This window comes from Somniosus microcephalus, chromosome 31, assembly GCF_052327205.1.
Source record: "Somniosus microcephalus isolate GS21.2 chromosome 31, FLI_Smic_1.0, whole genome shotgun sequence".
NCBI lineage: Eukaryota > Metazoa > Chordata > Chondrichthyes > Squaliformes > Somniosidae > Somniosus > Somniosus microcephalus.
Window position 1 is genome coordinate 24,883,698 of NC_141017.1, and position 21,562 is coordinate 24,905,259.

General features: G+C 44.3%; 1 protein-coding gene across 3 annotated transcripts in view; it reads left to right on the top strand.

The window, feature by feature from the left end:
• The window catches only part of carm1 (coactivator-associated arginine methyltransferase 1), a 100,960-nt gene extending 79,658 nt beyond the window's left edge, over positions 1-21,302 (top strand). For 2 of the 3 annotated variants that reach the window (XM_085971645.1, XM_085971647.1), the window contains 4 exons: positions 379-491; positions 2,007-2,084; positions 8,857-8,925; positions 13,521-21,302. In XM_085971645.1, the coding sequence (XP_085827771.1) occupies positions 379-491; positions 2,007-2,084; positions 8,857-8,925; positions 13,521-13,663 (403 nt within the window). In that variant the 3' untranslated portion in view covers positions 13,664-21,302. The remainder of the gene's footprint in view (positions 1-378; positions 492-2,006; positions 2,085-8,856; positions 8,926-13,520) is intronic. The other variant, XM_085971646.1, reaches the window with a different exon arrangement.
• Positions 21,303-21,562: the final 260 nt, after the last annotated feature.

A 21,562-nucleotide genomic window follows, 5' to 3' on the forward strand; every position in this document is an offset into this window, starting at 1 on the left:
GTGCTGTATATCCTGTGTAAATTCAATGACACAGTTTGCCCAGTAGGACCACCACCACCTCTGCTCGCATGCTTCAGTGATGTCAATAAGGGACTGATCCCATATGTCCTGCAGCAGTTTCATCATGAGCAGCAAGGGTTGTGACCATACTTGTCTTGGAGCTGCCTGGTCCTCTGAAACCACACTGAAGGCTAGGAAGCGGTCAAAGAAAGCTTAACGTGAGACTCTTTTTAGAAAAAGGCTCATACTTTAAAAGGTATTCCACCCCTCTGTCCTCTAACTTTTTTCTTCCCCTTCAATTGCATCTATTTGTATATTTTATATTTCTTTCCAAGAGTCGGTGATCTGTAAGGATTAATTTTGTTTTTCCTCCCCCAGGTACACGGGAACAACTCCCTCACCACCGCCAGGTTCACATTATGCATCTCCGTCAGAGACCATGTGGAATACATCTTCCTCTTACAACCTTAGCTCAGGATTGTCAGTGTCCGGTACAGTACACTCCTCCTCACTCTCTGGCCTGCAAAATATCAGTCATTTTAATTCAGATCCCCGAATTTAGTTGTGCATTGCCAAACTCGTGAGGTGGACCTATATTTACCATGGGCAGGTTCACAAATGTGGACGTATTAAAAACTGGCAGGCTAACAGACTGCATCTGGTCTATATCCTGGAACACTACCTGGCTGCAAATGTTAAAAATCCAGCTGCAATTCAGTTGTCATGGTATTCATCGATTCAGCTGGCTGTTTCCAAACTCTAGGTTGCCTTCTCCATCTTGTCTTGTTTTTTATCTTCTTTGTTCATCCCTTCCTTTCTTCTGTGGTATGTGGAGGATGCTACAATCGAGTCGGTGTCCAGGGTAGTGGGACCTTGTCCCGTTTAATGCTACTGTTAACCCTCTGCTTCTGTAGGCTTTGATGAGCCCTCTGGCCATTGTCCAGGAGGTCACCTTCCTGATTCTGCTTCTCCAGTGGCCAGTTCATGCCACCAGGTTGTGATCTTTAGATGTTTGATTTTTGCTGACTCTGGGATTGGTTTTTTTGTCTCACTAAGTTACTCTCACTCCAGAGGTTACACAACTTGCTGCCAAACATTAATCTTCTCCATCTGATGGCAGTAATCATTTATTTTTCCCTTTCTTTGACTCTCTGCAGTAAAATTTCTTTTTTTTAATGCTTGATATTGGGCCAGATTTTGATGTCAAAATAACTGAGGCTAATGGCGCTTGCAATTATTTATGCGTAAATGGTACAGCAACTTCAGGCGAGGAGCAGATGCACGGTTAATTACCAATGTCCAAAAGTTGCTGTCCGAGTTGTGCCACTCTGCTGTTAGCTTCACAAAAACGGCATTTTGCTGTCTGCCTCACCAGTAACATGCATTGAATATCATGAAGTTGCAGTATTTGCGCAGTAGATACGAACTAAAGTTGTCTTGTAATCCCAAGTGTAAGTATTCTTTTAATAATGTGATAATTGTTAAGTCTCTCTTTTTCTCTCTCTCTCTCTCGCGCTCGCTCTCATCCTGTTTCCCTTGCTGCGCTGTTTCAGAACCTTATTTTGAGCTGAGGGGTGCAGGGGCCAGTAGATGCTGTTGGATGCCCTGCAACAGCAGAATCTGGCCCATTGTCAATTGACGAGAATGCACCAGGAGTCTGCTTTTAAAGAGTTGTTGCTCCTGTAGTCTTTCTGTTGGTAAGCTGGGTTTATCCGAGTTATATGTGGAGGATGCTTTCCATTTAGAGGGAAGAATTCCTGCTGGGTAGTTGATGGCTTCTGTTTTATTTTAAACATTTTTTTAGCATCCTACAACCACGAGTAGCACATCCTCCTCGTGGAATTGGTAACCGTGTACAGTGAGATGCTGCTAGTTCCGTGTGCTGAGATATAGATGGAATGAATTTGTTGTGTGATCTAATGCTGATGTTTTATAATCCCTGCTAAATTGCCATTGCTGATGGGCAACAATGGAATGTATGATACTCTGCTTTTTGCTTTTTAAAGGAGTCCCGACAGCATATGACCTGAGCAATGTAATTGCTAGTGGATCTGCAGTCAGCCACAACAATCTGATTCCACTAGGTAGGTACAGAATAATCTCCTGTTCAGCAGTTTTGACGGTTGTAGGAATTCTCAAGGTTGCGAGAGAACATTGATGGCCGAGCATAGTTGATCAAACTCCAAACCAAATTAACTTCAACGTACAAAAGGCAAAATACTGCAAATGCCGGAAATCTAAACTGAAAATGCTGGAAATCCTCAGCAGGCCAGGCAGCATCTGTGGAGAGCTGTTAATTTAACGTAACCCTCCTCTGTTAATTTGACTTGACCCTCCTCTGCTATCTTGGCTTTCCAGCCAAAGGGGCTGCAAGCCTTTAAGTGGCACTCGCCTGTGTTCTGATTCAAGAGCACGTGTTCACCCAAGGCGGCAGGTGACAAACGTTTCTCCTTTCTCCTACAAATTAATGCAGCAAATTTGGTCTTTGGGAGCTCCGTCTCCGGGTGGAAGCTTAGTTCACAGGTGCCAAGTTTCAACTTGGCGCACTTTGTGTTTGCATTTCTGTCACTCGGAGTCCTAATGTGGCGATGAGGCAAATTCTAAATCGGAGGGGAGCCAGTATGCCAAGTCATCACAGTAGAATGCCACTTTCTAGATCCTGACCTCCTGGGTACGGGAGGTTATACTTTGGTTTGGAGTTTGTTTGTCTCTTTCCCAGTTGCCCAATCGTCTGCCTGCAGGTTTATAACTATTTGGCTAGCTTTAGATTTGAATAGGATAAAACAAACCCTAGATTTGTGATTGGATTTTGCTCCCACGTGCACTAGTGTTTTGCAGGGTATATTTAGAACCCATCTTGAATTGTATCCTGTTGAAGGATTACTCTGACTTTTATAATGTCAGCCTGAAATATACGGTGTCTGAAAAATTTCCACCTCATTCCCATGGCCAGATTGCTCAGGAATCTCATCCAGCACAAGACTCCCGTGTTCCCCTGGCCAATAATGCTGACCCAAGACCTTTTATGGAAATATTGAAGCGGCCAGATACTTCCCCACGGGATTGGGGATGGTGTGAGACAAAGGAGGAGTCATTCCTGAACTGCTGTTTGTATTTTCTGGGGGCGTGGGTCCAGATTGCCTGCCTTCTGGCCTTGAATGGGAGACCCGGTTGGGCAAGGGTTCAAAAGTAACTTGCAAGGGTAATATTTCATCTTAAACTGAAAATAAACCGGCTAGCTGCAACTCACTTCCACCTCCTCTAAAGAGAAAGAGGCTGGGCAAAAGATCCATGTTCTACTGATCCCGTTGTAAGATATAATCCAGCCTGGTTCTCTCTCTCTCATTGTGCCCACCTCACTACAGGAAAATGCCTAATGTCTATCCTGCGCCTCATCATGACGGCCAGCTCACACGGGGAGAGTCCTAGCTGTAGATAATCTATAATGGTGCGTAAACATGTGAGGCTGCCAGGTGTTTGCAAAAGTGTCTATTTAACACTCTTGCAGCCTGTGGGTTTATTGGAAATAAATATTTCCTATTAAATGGATTCCTCCACATCAATTCCTGTTGACTTGTACCTCAATCAGTGCTGCACGAGTGCATGAATGAGCATATTAAATATGCATATCTACTCATACTTGCACTCCCTGGATGTTTTAAGCATTTTCCCTTAGTAGGGCTATTTCTAGAACACGGTATGAAGGGAGCAGAGGAAGAATCCTGGACTGCATTGATTTATGGTTGAGGCAGTGGTATTAGGTTAAAGGTCAAAGTTTTAACTAATTGCAGCCTAGTTTTTTTTTAGAGGGAAGCTGACCTTTGATCTTTAACTAGAGGCCTGTCCTTGTCTTGTGTTGAACAGTTTTTTATTTTTAAATTGGCCCACCCTGCTAGACCAGTGACAGTCTTCGATTGGGTGACATGTTAAACATGCTGAGTAATCACATTTGTCTCTCTCTGGTATTAGTGGGAGGGGGCAGAGTTGGATGACTTTGTGCACCCATGTGATACCTAATGTCTGACCAGAGGCGTCCCAGTTGTTAAAGGTACTGCACCATTAAACAGTGGATGTGGTCTAAAGCTTCACTACTTTACTGACCTGAGCAACTTTTATTTTAGGTGTTCTTGGATAACAGGCGGTAATCTAAAGATCTCCCACATTTTGCAGCTTTTTAGCCCTAGGATCTTTTCACCCCTTCATTAATGTACTTAAGTTAGACCCAGAGGGAAATGAGAGGAGCTAGCCCTCTGTGAAATACAAGCTAAATAACTTGGTGAGTGACCTGCTGATCAAAGCCGAAAAATGGACAGGTAGTTCCTTGAGTTTGTGTATTGTCCTCGAACCCCTGGGCTTCAGTTCAAATTTAGCCAGATCCATATGTGCCACTTTTTCTTTTTACAAGAAAAGGCAGGACCGTGTCCCTGCATCTCTGACTGAAAAGTTTTGAAAGTAAGTGCATTACTGGAGTGTAGATTACAGATGTCCCATTTTAACAGATATATTGCAGCCACTAGTGTAGGATGGGCATTCATTCGCCTTTATTATTGCGTAGAATTTACAACCCTGAAACAGGCCATTCGGTCTAACCAGTTTATGCTCCACATGAGCCTCCTTCCACTCTCTCTTTAGTTCACCTCACCCCATCAACATATCCTTCTATTCCTTTCTCCCTCGTGTCTTCCCCTCAAATGCATCTATGCTATTCGCCTCAACCACTCCATGTTCATAGCAAGTTCCACGTTCTCACCGCTGGGTAAAGAAGTTTCTCCTGAATTCATTATTGGATTTATTAGTGACTATCTTGTAGTTTTGGACTCCAACCCCCACTAGCAGAAACCGATTTTATATGCCTACCCTATCGAATCCTTTCATAATTTTAAAGGCCTCTATCAAGTCAACTCAGTCTTTTCATTAGAACACAAGAATTAGGAGCAAGTGTAGGCCATACGGTCCCTCGAGCCTGCTCCATTATTCAATAAGATCATGGCTGATCTTTGACCTCCATTCCACTTTTCCTGCCTGATGCCCATATCCCTTGATTCCCCTGGAGTCAAAAAATCTCTATCGGCCTTGAATATACACATCGACTGAGCCTCCACAGCCCTTTGGGGTAGAGAATTCCAAAGATTCACAACTCTCTGAATGAAGAAATTCCTCTTCATCTCAGTCTTAAATGGCTGACCCCTTATCCTGAGACTGTGCCCCCTAGTTCTAGACATTCCAGCCAGCGGAAACCATCTCTCCGCATCTACCCTGTCAATCCCCTTCAGAATCTTTCTAGAGAAAAGAGCCCCAGCCTGCTCAGTCTTTTCTGATAGTTGTACTCGCTCTGTTCTTGTTATCATTTTTGTAAATCTACCTTGTAAATTTGGATTACTGAGAAATTTGTACATCTTTGTGTAGCTGGTCACTGGTTAGCTTAGTTTCACCCACTTTGACCTTTCTTAATCCAGCAGTCAGTTGTTGCTCATGCTCCTTTTAGTTTTTATTGTGTGCTGCCTATGTTTATGTAGCTGATGGACTAATTTGCCATGTGTAGGCTGTTGCTGGCTTTTTCTATCCACTCATCTTGTAGTCTTGGGGGGTTGGGTTCTGTGCCATGATCCCCACTGCACCGCCCATTCTGCTCATCAATGAAATGAGAGTTGAGGAATATTGTCCTCTGCTCTATTGCCCCAGCACTGAGGAGATGGAGCCTTTCCATATCACACGGTGTCTATCATTGGATGGGGAGGTTTGCACATTTATAGGGCAAAATATTAAAGGGACTTTTTAATGGTACCTTCATTGGCACTTCTGTCTAACACCAATCGCCTCCATCTGGAAGTAGTGTGGAACTAGTTTCTTCAGCAGTGAATCATCTGTTTATAAATGTAATATAAACTAGAATATGTATCAAATTTAGCTTTTGGACAGTTTCTCTGACTTTTCCTGGCACTGGTTTGTTTTAGCATTGGATCCTGACACGCTTCCTACTACCAGCGAAATATTCCAGTGCAGCTAAAGTAAATCAAAATCATCTTTTAACAAAAAAATTGGGGTGCTTAAAGGATCCACTCAGCATGTTAGATAAAATGCAAAGCTTGGTGATGCAATAGGGAGTTTAATCCAGAGCACACTTTCCAGTTAAACAAACGTCTTGGGACAAGGGGGCATGGAAACAAAGTGGTAAAAGGTGTCGGGAAGCATTTCAGAGTGAGGATACCTGGAATGGTTGTGGATAGGAAGTGGAGGCTGTTGGAGCTGTGATGGGGAGACCTTGGCTTTCTTTAAAAGGATTACAGGAAACTTTGGTTTATCCGGAGGTTAACTGTCTGGAATGCTCGATCCACTGGCAAAAATCAGGAGCCGTTTCGTTAGGTTTTTTTCTTTTTCGTTGCTTTTTTTTCACCAGTCAAGCTCTGCAAGGTCTAGCTGAAGCTGTTGCTTAGCTACATAGACGCTTGCAAGGTACGGCCGACTGTTTAGAAGCTGTTGCTAAGCAGCAGGGTTTGTTGCTAGATACGGAGCTCAAAAGCTCCGTATGTTTTAACATTAGCGCTGGTTTGTCCGGCAGTTTTGATGGGACGGCAACAGCTCGGTCCCGTCGGTGCCAGATATCTCAAAGCTTCCTGTAGTTAGATGGACTGAATGGCCTCCCTTATCTTGAACTGGCGTTCTGATGTCAGCAATAGATTGACATGCCATAATGTAGGCTGTAGTTACAGCAGTAATTTGGAACTGTAAGCACATGACTGCAGTTTGTTTTGAGTGGGGGAGGAAGAGAAGATTACTCCTAATCTGGTGATGTTGGTTTTAGCAAAGACCAGTGGCCAATTTATGGTGCTCTTTAGTGAATCTCTCTTTTTCCTGGCATTTGTTCAGTTTGGGTGTTGCTGATAGCTGTGCTTTTTCAACATGACTGATGGACAGGAAAGTAAATGGAAGCCAGTGTCTTGATCCCTGCTCTCTCGTCGTGTTCTGTTGAAAGTGTCAGACTGCCTGGTTTAGTTTGGGGGAGAGGAGAAACTGAAATAACTTTGTGTGACAATGTTTCATTTTAATCCAGGACATTTGCTGTATAAATAGTACAGAACCAATTCTCCAACCACACTACACAGCACCCCAACCCATCTCCCTTTCTCCCCCGCCCCGTTAATTCCTGAGTTTATTCTCCTCTGTTGCCCCTCTTGAATAACCCCAGTTCTCGCGTTTTTAAAATTCAGAGCAGTCGACGGTCTGTGTTCCAAGTACAAAATAAATAACTAATGTAGGGGTGTAAGCCTTTATTGTTCCGGGGGTGGCCATGTGACCCTGAATCAAAATCTGCACCTTTTTTGTTTTAATTTTGTATTGAACTTGGATAGGCCAGAACCTATTCTACACAAAGTGAGAAACCTATTGGTTATAGGGTCAGTGCAGCGCCCCTCCCCTATAGGGTCAGTGTAACCTCCGTTTGCATATAGGGTTCTTTTTTAAAAAGACTCCACTAAAATGTTAAGAACGGCGTCTCCGTTGGTACCTTACCCCCCAGGGCAGGCATAGTTTTGGATAGTGACTACGCTAATACCTGTGATATCTTGAGATTGATAGATTTTTTATTAACCAAAGGTATTAAGGGATATGGGCCAAAGGCGGGTAGATTTTTTATTAACCAAAGGTATTAAGGGATATGGGCCAAAGGCGGGTATATGGAGTTAAGTCGCAGATCAGCCATGATTCATTGAATGGTGGAACATGCTCGAGGGGCTCAATGGCCTCCTCCTGTTCCTATCTTGTTGTGCGCATCAGTGATATCACTGTCTCCTGTCTTCGGTCAAGGAATAAACTGTCATGGCGTTCTATGTATTTAAGAATCCTGTTTTCAGGAACAATGTAATGCAGAATGTGTTGTAACCAATGTGGTGATGCATGTTTTATGTGTGTTTTTTTCCTGCTGTGCTGGCACACTGCTAACCTAAAGGTTATTGTTTTTTTTTAAAAAGACGACTGGCGAAGGTTTAAGTCTCTTTTTCCTCAGCCGCACCCCCCCAATCCAAAATCTGTCTGGCAAAGTTGGGTTGCATTTAACCAGTTTGGCCATGGGCAGGCCACAATAGCTAAGCATTCCATCTCTGAACTGCTGTGGAGAGAAGAGTTGTGATATAGCCACTGTCTAACTCATATCTATTGGCAGTCATGGGCAGAGAAGTCAGAAGAAGTGACCTCTGCTTAAACAAGGGTATGTCGAGGGAAAATGTGTGGTTGCCTCGATTTACTGTGTGTGAGTAAATACCAGGTTTCGTCTGGTCTGTGCTTGTCGAACCGTACCCCAGAAAGAATCGGCACCTTTAGCAAGAGGAGAGGTGGAATTTTCACACCTGAATTTGGCAAGTGAGAATCAAGTTGTGGTTTTCTACGCTTCCCATAGTGTGCAGCATTGCAAGTATACCGAACCCCCTCGTGCACAAGTGTGATACTTGAAAGCTGCAATTCAATCCTGTTTGAGTGATTCCAATGGACTGGGTATATTGTAGTACAGATCTGCCTTCCACTGTAGCAAGCCCACTGCCCTGAAATTATGATCCAAGCCCAGTATAATTGGAGTGCCTTCTTCCCATTACTGCCTGTGAAATTCGAGGGTATTTCATTCCATCTCACCACATTGAAATCCTGGTCTAACCATAACTTTTATTGATGATCTAGGCATGTTGTCAACATTCTGTTGTACTAGTCTGACTGCTGTGGGCATTCTGGTGATCACAGCACTGGCACCAAACATTGTTGAACTTTAATGATGCATTATTGAGGAATGAGCTTTATTCTTTTATATGGATCTTTTCCCTTCCTTTGTTGTATTTTACTGGAAGGTTCTCTCTCCTCCTCTCTTCACAGCCAACACTGGGATAGTGAATCACACTCACTCGAGACTGGGATCCATTATGAGCACAGGATTTATACAGGGTAAAGACATGGCCCTGAATCCCTCTGAGACTTGACCGGTGGAATGAAACTTGCCAATGGAAACTCAACTGCTTGGCTCCAGGCACCCATAGCAACCTGTAGCCAATCCAGTTCCTTCTGGGATGAGCAGACTACACCCAGGAGCCTAATGTACAATAAAGGGTTGGCTGGTCTGCTCAAAAGGATGCTCTTTGCACAGGGGAGAACTGAACTTTCAATTGTTGAATAGTTAAATGCATTATCTGAGCACGGTGCAAGCTGTGTCGCGAGTGTAACTGCGCATTCTCTACCAGTGAGCTTCAAGTTTTGGCGTCCGTGTTAATCCCTGCAACACTGCCCAAAAAAAAAAAAAAAAATTACAATATTTCTTTTTCCCCATTTAAGCATGGTCTTGTCTCTAAATTGAGGTGCTAGACCTCTAATGGTCCAAACAGCTGCAGTTTCAGATGATCTACTTGGAGACCAAAAGTGCCACATCTTAGAGAACGGCAGCGATGTTGTTTTAGACTTTGGGCGGAGGGGCAGGACCATGCTGTCGAATCCTGCTTTAGATAGAAGGTAATTAACTTGAAATCTGTGCATCCAATTGAGAAAGCTGAAAAGGTTGCACCTTGAAATGCTTGTACACTGCTGGGGAGGGAGGACTCCAGACAATGTCCATGTTGAGATAACCTTTTCATGATGAACAGAGGCTCCGGGAATCTTGTTTTACATTATGCCCCAATGCATGGTTGTTTCCTGAAGCCTGTCTTGGCAACCAGGCTTGTCTTTGCTTCTGATCTGTGCAACCATGCAGTAAAACACAAATTGGGTAATCTCCCATGTGATGGAACACTAAATGTTCCTCCTTCCAGTCAGACCCCATTTCCTAGGCCTTGGTCAGTAACACTGATTGAAGCCTGGGGTTTATTCTGATTGTCCGCTGGTCGCCGTATCACCCCTGCCACTTAATGCCGTACTGGTGGTGACCTTGGGCTTTTAATTTTATCTTGAACCACAAGTATCGCAAATACACAGCAGTTCTGCCAGCCCCTGAACAGGGACAAGACCATTTCCGGGGTAGACCATTCATCAAACTGCAGGGTTAACTCGCCTTTTCTCTTTTTATGGAGGCTGCTGGGTCTGCTGTGTATTTCCAGCATTTTGCATTTTGTGACTCTCTCTGAAATTTGAGTTGATCTCCCTGTGCAAGTGTGTGTCTCTCTCTCTCCTCTGTGATGCAGACCAGCTCTCCAGTGTTACAGCTATAGTTCCAACCCTCCCAGGGGATCCTTGAAACTGCAGATGCCATAACTTATTCCAGGCTATCTGAAGTGGTGCTTTTTAAAAAAATAAAAAATAAAAAATCATGAAGTGCCAACTTCTGCCACTCGATGGGTCTGGTGTGTTTGGTAAACTCTGGTAAACCTCTGCTTACACAGCATTGCCAGAGACCTGGAAATGCCAGAAAAATCAGTACAGTCGAGTCTTTCTCCATTTTTGACTCCTTCAGTCCCCTGAATCCCCTGAAGAGGAAAGAATGGCCTTTTGAGTTGGAATCTTGGCTGTAAGGTTGGCTATTTGACGTTGATGGGATTGTTTTGTTCTCCGCATGGCTCATCATCTTCCAGACTCCCTTCCCTGTAGGAATTCCATTGGCCGCAGGCTGCTACAGGTGCCTGGAGCCGGATTTCTGTCAGTAAGATTCATAGCATGCTGGTAACTATGCAGTGTTGATTAAAGGCCCTGTGTCTTCCCGTAGCTCACTGTGGGTATGTGCGTCGCTATTGGAAGAGCCTGGGCTTCCAACAGCGACAGAAAACAAACTATATATGGGTGTGTCCAAAAGGCATGGTCCTCCGAACGGTAGTCTATCATGGGTGGTTTTTTTTTATATACTTACAAACAAGATGGCAGCACAGGGTCTTTAACACACAAATCTTTGTTTTTGGCTTAGAGAATTCATCTCGATGTAAAAACAGAAAATAAAATGAGGTGTAGCGTTGCTTGCCATTTTAGTAACTGGACCATTCCAGCCTTTCCAAACATGGGGGGGGGCACGACCTTTAAAATCTGAAACCAACTCAACCATCAAAGATGTCTTCAGTTTACCCTCCTCAACAATGAAACCAGTCAAATACTAGAAGGTTGTCTTTTAAAGTTGCCATATAACAAGGGATCATGTGTGTAGGAGATACTCTTCCCCCTCCTCTTCCCTCCCTAATCAAAATGTTGAGGTTAATTTGCAGTGGTTTCCCCCCCCCCCCCCCCCCCCCCCCAGCTAACGGTACAGAAGAGGAATTGATTGGCATGGCCTACTGCTGCACTGTGCCGTGATTCTATGGGCCGCTGAGAATTATTTTTTTTAACATTACTACTGGGACCTGCATTCGGGTGATATTTGAGACACTGGACTGATATGCAATTTAATAGTTTCTGACGTGGCACTGAAGCTGAATGCTGAAATTTTCCCTCCTTTGCCATCTCTCCCCACCCCCCTCCCCACTAGCAAAATAATTTGATTATTACAGGCACATTACTGTGTGTGTTTATGCAACTTCATTGCAATTGGATGCACCAGTAAAATAGCTTAGAGTCTCCTTGCCTTTTAGTGCTCTTCAAGGACTACAGTCGCATTCCTGCACCATTGTCAGAAACGGGATTAGATTTCTTAATTTGTTTTTCATGGTGCTGTTAATAGCTGCATTGCTTTGATACAATAGGACCTGGTTATAAATCTACACCAGCTCTCTCCCTGGCCCCAGCATTAAGCTACATTACAGTTTGACTCTCCCTGGGAGGTGTACACATGATGAGTTCTTCCTTGACTAATTAGACACTCTGTTTAAACCCCCCTTGGTCTCTCGAGATTCACTCTTCATTTACCTTCAATCATTTCTCAAGTGGCAAAGCTTGGCACACACTGTACACTGCGCATCTGATTGGGATTAAAAGGATTTAATTTAACCCAAATGGAAGAGGATCATTCTGTCAACTTGTTCAGAGAAATGCTATCTTGCCTTAACCCTTTGAGACTGCAGCAGTATTTCTGCACCAAAGCACAATCCAGCAGGACTTTGGTTTCCCAGCTTTCTAAAATAAATTATGAAATACCTGTGCTCAATCTGGTGACCCATGCAGCAGACTGCATGTCTGCGCATTTATTACAGAAGTACTCCTTGAAAGGGTTCCTGGGCAGAAAGTGAAGCCGATTAGAAATCTATTTTATTGATGGCTGACTTTTTTGTTTCCTTGGCTTATGCAAACTTTGCTCAAACTCAAATTTTGCACGGGGTAAATACACGAGAACTGATTTGAGGGTGGGAAGTGTTGCGTATTTGATCCTTCCGTACCTAATTGCATCCATCATCTCTCTAGCCTTGGTGTCCAAACCCTGCTATAATGTTAGACTGGGTTTGCCTCATTCAGACGAGATCAACACAGACTGAATAATTGCATTCAACATTTCAAAGCTTGAACTTCCATTTTTTTTTGGTTAACTTTTAATGAGCATCCCTGCAGTGTCTGACCCTGTAACTTTCACTTTTTCACTGGCCAGTTACCATGTGGAGTTACAACCTCATGGTTATCGAGTTCTCTAAATGTTGCTATTTCCTGTGACTAACTTGCTTAAAAATTTTGGGGGGGGGGAATTGCATGTAGTTTGTGTATTTTAAATAATGAGTGTTACAGTTTTGTTTAAAACCAGAGGGGAGGGTACTACAATGGACCGCTGGACTAGGGAGGGGCAAATGACCACGGTTCCTGCTCCTGGTCACTCTGAAGTGACCCCATTTGGAAATGAGTGTGCGATGCCAGTGAGAACAGGAACGGCTATGAGGTCAATCCTTCTCTCCTTCCATGCACCCCTGTGGTTAACTAGCCTGTGGACACTCTGTCTAGGCCTGCTCGAGCAAGGTAGTGGAGAGCAGCCAATGCCTATGGAATCAAACCTTAGCTGGAGGCAACTTTTCAGGAGAAGGGGAAAAGAGAAAATTGGCACAAAAATCTTCAAAAAAAATCTAGGTTGATGCCATCTGGGCTTCATATTGTTGAATCCTAAATCTAGCTTTGTGCTAGTGAGGGGTTAACAGTATCACATGGATGGGAACAAATTTATATGCTAGATATACATCAACTGAAAACTTAGCCCTATGTGGGATTAAGTTTTTATGTTTATCTGAAGGGAATAGTGTAAAGGAATGTGCTGTCACTGGTGCCTTCTCTCCATCTTCTCCCCTGACTGGCTGGTTTGCCTCAGTCTTGCTTCTTCTCTCTGGCTGTTTTCAGTGCTGTGTCTGTAGGCTCAAGTGGGGTGGCCTATTTAGTCGGGCGATTTGTCTGACCCATCCACTGGCACAGCCAAAGTGAGTGGGTGGGTTGAGAGCTGCAGACAGTCCTGGGAGGGGACACTAGCTTGGGAGTCCAGCAGCCCTACTGCTTGAGCAACCAGCTAGCTCTCTGAATCGAGGTTGCTGCTGCAAAAGGGGATGTGTTTTGAAATTTGGTGAAGGACATTAGTACTCAAAAGGATTGGGTTGCCTTTAAAATTAAGGATTTTTGCCTAGAAAACCCTGTGTTCACAGCTGTTCTTTGTTCTGTTCTGTTTTTGCTAGGGTCTTCAAGCGGTGGACAGGGTGGAGTGATTGCCAGTAGCAGCCACTATCCAATCAACAGTCAGTTCACCATGGGCGGGCCTGCCATCTCCATGGCTTCTCCAATGTCCATAAGCACCAACACAATGCACTATGGGAGCTAAGAGTTCATGACACTGCCTCCGACCTTTTGAACTGACACCTTTTGAGATGGAAAAAAAACCAAATGCAGATTGTTTCTTCTCCAAAAAATCCAATCTCTACGAATTGTCCAAATTCATTGTCCATGGATTTAGCTAAGCCTGAGGGTGTGTGTGTGTTTTGTTTTTGCCATGGAAGTGACAAACATGCAAAACTCTTTGATACCAGACTTGTAAAGTTTTATATATTTAAAAAATGGGGGTGGTAAAATAAATGCTGTCTGATCCTGCGATTAGAGTCTGTAGTCAATAGATTTCCTCAGTAGTTTAATGTCAGAGTGCTGCTGCAGGTAGATATCAACACACCTTCCAGTATAGATGTGTCCATGTGATGGGGGCAGATGGCTAACTGGAGGCTTTCTTTACCTGGTATGACCTTGTCTCTCTCTCGCTGTCCTCTGTTATCCCTAACCCTCCCAAAATAAACAGATCACTTGAGGGTTTTCGATTAACGGAGAGTGTCAACTAGAAGTTTTGAAAATGACAGAACACTGAGTTTGAGTGTGAACATACTAAATATTCCAAATGTTTTTGATATTTAGACATTTTTTCATTTTTTTTTAAAGTAAGGCGAGTTCTTTAAGTACCAATAGACTGTGTGGAAAATGCTCTTCCCAACTCCTTTTGAAACCTGTAATTGGTGAGAAGTTCCAGGTTCATTTTACAGAGGAGCAGTGTTCTGCAGAGCTGGTGTGAGCTGTGTAGCTGCAGTAATTGAGGGGGCATATGAATATTTTTGAGTTTCCTTTCCTCTTGGTCCCTGTCTGGTTTGCTTTTGTCTGCCTGCCTGCCTTTTTTTTCCTTTTTGACAATTTTGCAGGATCTCCTCAAAAGCCAGCAGTGCTAGTCTGGTAGAACCTGTGGTGTGGAGCGGCTGAAAACAGCACGGCACCAAATCTGTTGCTCAACAGTGTGAGAGCAACTGTGAACCGGCCATCTCCTCGCTGAATCCAACACGAATGGGAATTGGTAACGCTTTGCATGCTGACGTTTATATTAAAGAGGAACTGACGGCCACCACTACATCTTTGCCTTTTCTGTTTCCAACAATTCTGTTTCTCAGTGCGTCGTGTCCGACGCTATTTTGAACGCGGTTGATTTGAAACTGCAATGGCGGTAGGTAGGGCAACCTCCGCTACCTGTACCAATGCCACTGCTCTTGGAATGGTAGGTGCCATACACGCACTGAAACAGGTCTGACTGCTTTAGTGCAAACTTCTGTTTTGGGGTTTCCCCTCCCTATACATATCAAAAAGATGCTGCTGAATTGGGGTGTTTTCTAGTAGTAGGACACCATGGTTAGGGTACGGGATTTTGTACTCCACACTCCAGATAAATTAATTCTAGTTGCGCGCACCCTCCTGTGATTAACTTCCAAATCTGCAGATTGCCGAGAATGAAAACTTCACTTTTTTCTATCAGATACAGGGAACTAAGCTGTTTTTCCAGCATTTTCTGATTGTCACTCGCAACAATGTCTGTATATTTCTATTGAAATAGTTGTATTATTGCTGGCGGCAATCTCTGATAGAAGGAAGCATGTCTTTAAACTCTGCGGATTGACTGTAGATTCTAGGTGTCTTGTCGTACAAGATGGTTTACTTTGAGGCGAGGATGCAAGTCGACCTGGTTCCTTTCCTTTTCCAAAATCATGTGCCCTGGCTCTGGTGAGTTCTTTGGCTGTCTTCAGCTTTTAAATGTTCAGTATTGCTTTTGCTTTGTGCAAAAAAATAAATATATATATCTCCAGCAACACAAACAATTGAATGGCAGTGATGAAGAGGGGAAAAAGTATTGATTTTCCCTGTATGGTTCAGCAAAGTTGCTGTACACACTGATGTGCTCTGGCAATTCTGTATTTGATATAGTGACCTAAAGTATTGAGGATCAGGGTAGAGTTGGGATGAACGGGTCAGCTATAGCTTTAGTAATGTTAAGGGTGTGTGAGAAAGAGAATACATCTGTAATAAAACCTTGTCTTAAGTCATCTCTTTTCCTTGAATGATGCCTTAATACAGGAATTGAGGGTGTACCCGGTAGGAGGTGCTCCTTTACTTGCATTTCAGGTGTAAATCTAGTACATGACACAATTAGCAAGAGCCCTTCATCAAACACACATGGGGAGAGGGAAAGAGAGGTATTGGTTGTGCTTCTGTGCAGAGTGAGTTTACTTGTATTGCAGGCGTTGGATGTCTGGCCAATGGCTGGATTATCTATTGCTTCATGCACAGAAGACTGATGGCATTTCTGGCCCATTTTTACAAAGCTTCTGGAGCTCATGGGTGCCTTTTTTTTGAGATTCTAGTTTAATTCTGTGCAGGTGACTGCTTCATTGCTTACCAAGCGGATGTTTAATTTTCCACTTGTGTGAAGTGATTTGTCAACTGGAACCGTAGGTTTCATATTTTAACCTGAGCTTAAAGTTCGACACCCACAGAACACCTCTCTCCCTCTCTCTCTCTCTCTCTCTCTCTCCCTCTCTCTCTCTCTCTCTCTCTCTCTCTCTCTCTCTCTCTCTCTCTCTCTCTCTCTCTCTCTTCCCCACCCCCCCCCCCCCCCGTGCGCTCTCTCTCTCTCTCTCTCTCCCTCCCCTCTCTCTCTCCCCACTCTCAGTAATGACCCAGGCTTGTTTTATGGAGGGTCATTCTAACAAATTTGCATCTACAGTGCTTGTAAGTTACAGGTCTCTTGCACTGTTCCAGTAAGCCCTGGGGAGAGAGTGGTCGGGGAGCGTTGACTGTAGGAAGTGTGGGATCTAGTCTATCAGCATGGAAGCATTGCTGTACAAACTTCAGCAGCAGTGATGTATGATGTGAATATTCCTTTAACTTCATTCCTATTTTTGGAGGGAGAAGTGTTAACTCTGTGCCGTCTGGAGGAAGATTCTGTTCCATCGTTTGCATCTCGCTTAGCACAATCTGAAGTAACTCTTCACTTCCATTCTGAAACACTGCACACAGTTGCTGATGATTATTTTGAAGGTGATAAGAAAGGTCCTGTGACCCCCTTCTTCCCCCCCCCAAAAAATGAAGTGAACCACCTTCTGTAATCATCTCCCTCCCACCCCTTTGCCCACAGCCAGTTGATTCTGGGGTGGTTGCTTGGGACTGGGGGCTTAGTGTCTGGCTGTTGAAACAAAGCACGGGGAGCAGTTTGGAGCAACATGCTGCAAACTTTCTGCTGATTGGCGAGCCCCTCTGTAAAGGATAGCAAAATACCGCAGATGCTGGAAATCTGAAATAACAGCAGAAAATGCTGGAAAAACTCAGCAGGCCAGGCAACATCCGTGGAGAGAAATTAGAATCGACGTTTCGGGTCTAACCCTTTTTCAAAACTTCTTGTAGAAGGGTTGTCAGATGAGTTCATTTGGATTTCTTTTCACTATGTTAACAGTCCAGCACCATCATTGTTTTCTTTTAGTTTCTGTCTCTTTCTTTCCCCCCCCCCCCCTCCTTAATTGTACCAATAACTTTTTTTGTTTTTTACTTCCCCCCCCCCCCCCCCCATGCTAAATTATGAACCCAATCTCAAAATGTTCATTGTGTACTGTATATGATTACCTCTGTATAAGACACCTCCTTCCCCCTTGCTTTCCAGTCCAAGAGAAATCTGAGCCATATATGACTTCTTTCTACCCCACCCCCCACAAAAGAATCAATTACTGCAGCTCCCCAAAAAACACAACATTTGGATTTTCGTGCATGCTGAGTGAGCACTGCACACAGACGGGAGCAGGAGCCCGAGAGAAGTGGATGGTGCCTCGACTAACGCACCCCCCAAGTGAGCCGTGGTACCGTCCATTAATGACTGGTGGGTGAGACGATCGTCGTCTCTCTGCCCACACACACACCCCAAACAACTGTGACCTGAGTTTCTAGTCTTGTGCATGACTCTATTGAGTGCCTGTATACAGAGACCAGCCACACCTACGCAGTGTCCAGATTGATCTGATGAGGGGTATTCAGCTATCGATCAGTTATTGTGGCTGTAGGATCTTTCAGTTGATGCCACACATCCTCCAGACTCCCAGGGGATTATTTGTGGGATTGTGACTTTATCTTGGGGTTCTGTTTTTAGTTAAATCCCCATCTGACCTAGCTTGTCTTTATTTGCGCCCTGGAGTGACTTCTGTACAGTTAGGTGGCCTTGGGCTGTTTGATGCTTAATGTTTCTACTCTGAAACCACACATCTCTGCTTTGCGCCATTGTGTGTTTGCCTGGCCTGGCCATCAAACAGTATCATAGTGCTTGTGATGAGTCAAACCACCATTAGTCTATTAAGGGCTGTCTGATTTAGACTCTGTTTGACCTCTTAACCCATGCCAATGGGAAGGGGAAAATATATAACATTTATATTCAGACAAGCCTGAAACTAGACATTGGCACCCATTCGGATCCACGAAGCTCTGCTCAATATATAGAGAATACTTCTTGTGTGATGGTCAGTTATTGGAGTTCTGCAGTGTGGAGCTCTCGAACTATATAGGCCCGAGTGAGTCGTTGACTGTGCACAGCTGAAGGAACACTCGCAGTGTATTGTCAGGTTTATTGGAGTGAACGATTGCTGAATCTTGGCACAATGTGTGCAGCTTGTAATTCTACAAGGTGTGCGAACTCTTGTGCCAGCAATCCTGTGTCAGTGTGATCCCTAATTGAGTATTACAGAGCAGGCATGACTTCAACAACTGTAGCCTTGACCTCCTCGATTAGGCAGCTTTTGTAGAATATTTCTACAGTAAAAAGGATTTAAACAAAATTTAGAATGGGTAAGGGTTTAATGTGATAAATTATCACAGCGATGGCTGACGGCAAGGATAATTGATCCGCGATTAGCTGGGCAGGCGGCAGTGTAACTGGTGAAACTTGAATGGAACAGTTCAGAGTTACTAATGTGAATCCCATTTGAAAGTTTGAGATTATCCTCCCCTAATTGGTTCCTTTTTTTGTCGTCCTTGCAGCTGGGGTTGTGAGTAAGCGAGCTATGAACAAATACTTTGAGAATTGTAACTTGCCTGTCGAACTGGACTCTGGCAAGACCGCCCTTGTAAATGTTTTCCCTGCACAGTTGGTGCAATGCATCGGGTAGAATTGTTATTCTGCATTTGGACTTTTGTGGTTTAAAATCTCCTCCTACTCTACAAATGAGGCGCCTTATTGACCCTGAACTATTCTGGTTATCCCATTTACAGCCATCCTGATCCAACCCTTGCTAGAGGATTTTACCAACATGTAGTTTAGTGTTTTAGTGTAATCTAGAAAATGTTTCTGTAGAATGGGTAGGCCTTTGTTCATCTGTGTTGTGTGTAGATTTTATTACAGCGACATGAGATTGTTAGACCATGTTAGAAAAATCATAATCCTGTAATACATGAATTATCAAATAAAACACTAATATGACGTGGTTTGTGAGTGATCTTTGATTTTTACCCCTCCCCTGCTAACTCCAAATGGGAGAATACAATGTTCTTGGGAGGGTCTCTTCTATAGCTGTTGTTGATGCTGATCCGTGATCAGCCATAAGCTATGTCTCTGCAAACCAAGATCACTTGTGGCCTGCATTTTCCAAAGGATGACTAAGTCGCCTCCAGCGTGTAGTATTTGAGTACTAGCCCACCAGAGACTAGTGATGTCAAAACAGCCACTGATATTTGAAACTTGTGCCCTTATGATTAGAGCCACAACTGATGGCTGAGATGAGTAAATAGGCTTATCCTGTGGTACTGAGCTTCACGGGCCAGGATGGTTTGCAGGTTCAATCACTGCTCAGCCATAGTTCCAGAATAGACAAATGGGTGGCTCCAGTGTCCCTGGGTGAGAGAAATTGGCCATGGTTTCCAGGATTTCTATTCAATGACCTCTGCTGTAAAGTGGACACTAAGGGGTAGATTTTCCCGAACCTGTCGGGGAAGAAGGTGGGACTTCCCCTTTCGGGTTTTTGACCCGCCTACTTCGTCCGGCCAGTCCGTGTGATTTTTTTTCCCTTGATTGACCTTGTTGAGCCCGCCCAGCGGGCCAATTAAGAGCCACCCGGCAACAGGTGACGTCACAGACAGCAATTTCATCTGTCAAGCGTTTTTGACAAATGAAATATCAGTGTTTCACAGCTGTTTGACGCTGTGAAACACTGACAGCCTGAGTTCTAACCTGAGTCATTCTGCGCAGACTCCGTTAGAACTCTCACCGGCACTCAAAGCTGAAGGCTGTCACTTTTCACAGATCGCAGCCGTTCAGCTTTAAGTGCCGGCTGAGTGATGGGCTCCCGGTGCCTACAGGAAGAAAGGCTGTTAAGGAAAGTACAGGTAAGTTAAAGTTCTTTACACACTTTAGACACACCAAACACACTTGCCTTTACACTCATGCACCCATCACTCACCTGAGCACCGACATCGCGACCCCTCCAACTCCTTCAACCTGACGGCCTGCCTGCTCTAACCTGGCGTGGTTTGGAGCCGTTGGGAAATCCACACGAAACCCCTCAAAATAGGGATTGGGCTAAAAACTGCCTGTTAACTACCTGTTAACAGGCAGTTAATTAGCACTAATCCCTTCCCGCCTGGTTTCGACGGGTCCCAGTGCAGGGCGGGTACCCGCTGCCCCTGAAACTTATGTGGGGCGGGATGGTGTCAGGACCCCCAAATTCGGGATTTCCCCCCCACACGCCTGAAACCCCGCCTGACGGCTCCACGAAAATCTAGCTCTAAGTGAGGACAGGGTAAAACTTTCCCCCATGGTAAACCTTCACTGTCTAGCCTCACGTGCTGTTACCACTGGGAAGTATCCCAGTATGAGTTGGTGCCCTAAGGAGATGAGACTGATGCACAGTAACAGAGCATACAATTTACTCATGTATGCCTTGTGCAGCAAATCTGTATTCCGTTTCACCCAAATATGGAGCTCCTGTACTCTGCTAGATCCCCCATTGCAGAGGACAGTGCTGTGCCAGTTGGAAAAAGGGGGATTCAGTGCATGGTCCATGGGCCAAGTACTGCCCACGGGCTCCCTTGTGATACAGTGGGCACACCGCTCACCACCTTTTTCTTCTGAACTTGTGCACATAGCTGATTTCAACTTGAGCTCTTTAAATGCTTGACCTGCAGAAGACTGCTCCCTGATTGATGGATTTTGAGGGATCAGGACCTGCATGTACAAAACTGGTGGTGTGGATTCATCTGAACAGAAAACTAACAAACAAGTAAGCTTACTCGATTGTGTGAACTGAATAGAGACCCAGCTCGGGCAGTTCAGGCTGAGAAACCAGTCTGCAATTTCAGTGAGATCTGGAAATTCTCAGAAGCCATTTTGTCAATTTAGTGAGTATGTCGGACTGTTGTGGCGACTTGTGACCGGACTTTGATTCGCACTTCAGCAATAATCAGATCCCAGCACTGCCAACTTCACAACCTCCTTTCAAGGCTATGCTGCTGGAACTAGTGCTTTCCCAGACACTCCCATCACAAGGCTATGGCAGTATAGTACTGTAGTTTGATACTGGACTAGCAACCCAGAGATTGAGTTCAAATCCCACTGTAGCATGGTGTGAAATAGAATTTAATCATTTGTGAGCTGTCACATTGTTCTTTTAATAAAAAAAACTTACCTAGTCTGTGTTTGTTTCTTTAATATCCTCTGAAGTAGCAGAAGAGGCAGGCCACCATCACCACCTCTGTGTAGGTAGGGATGAGCAATAACACGGTTGACCATATTCTGTGAACCTTTTTTTTGTAAAGGCCCCTAGTCACATATGGAACACAAATTGGCCTTCCTTAACAACAGAGTTTCATTTTCACATGACTGAGTGTCAGTATTTTAGTCATATGAGACTTGAGCACAAAGTCTAGGCTGACACTCGCAGTGCTTTGCTGA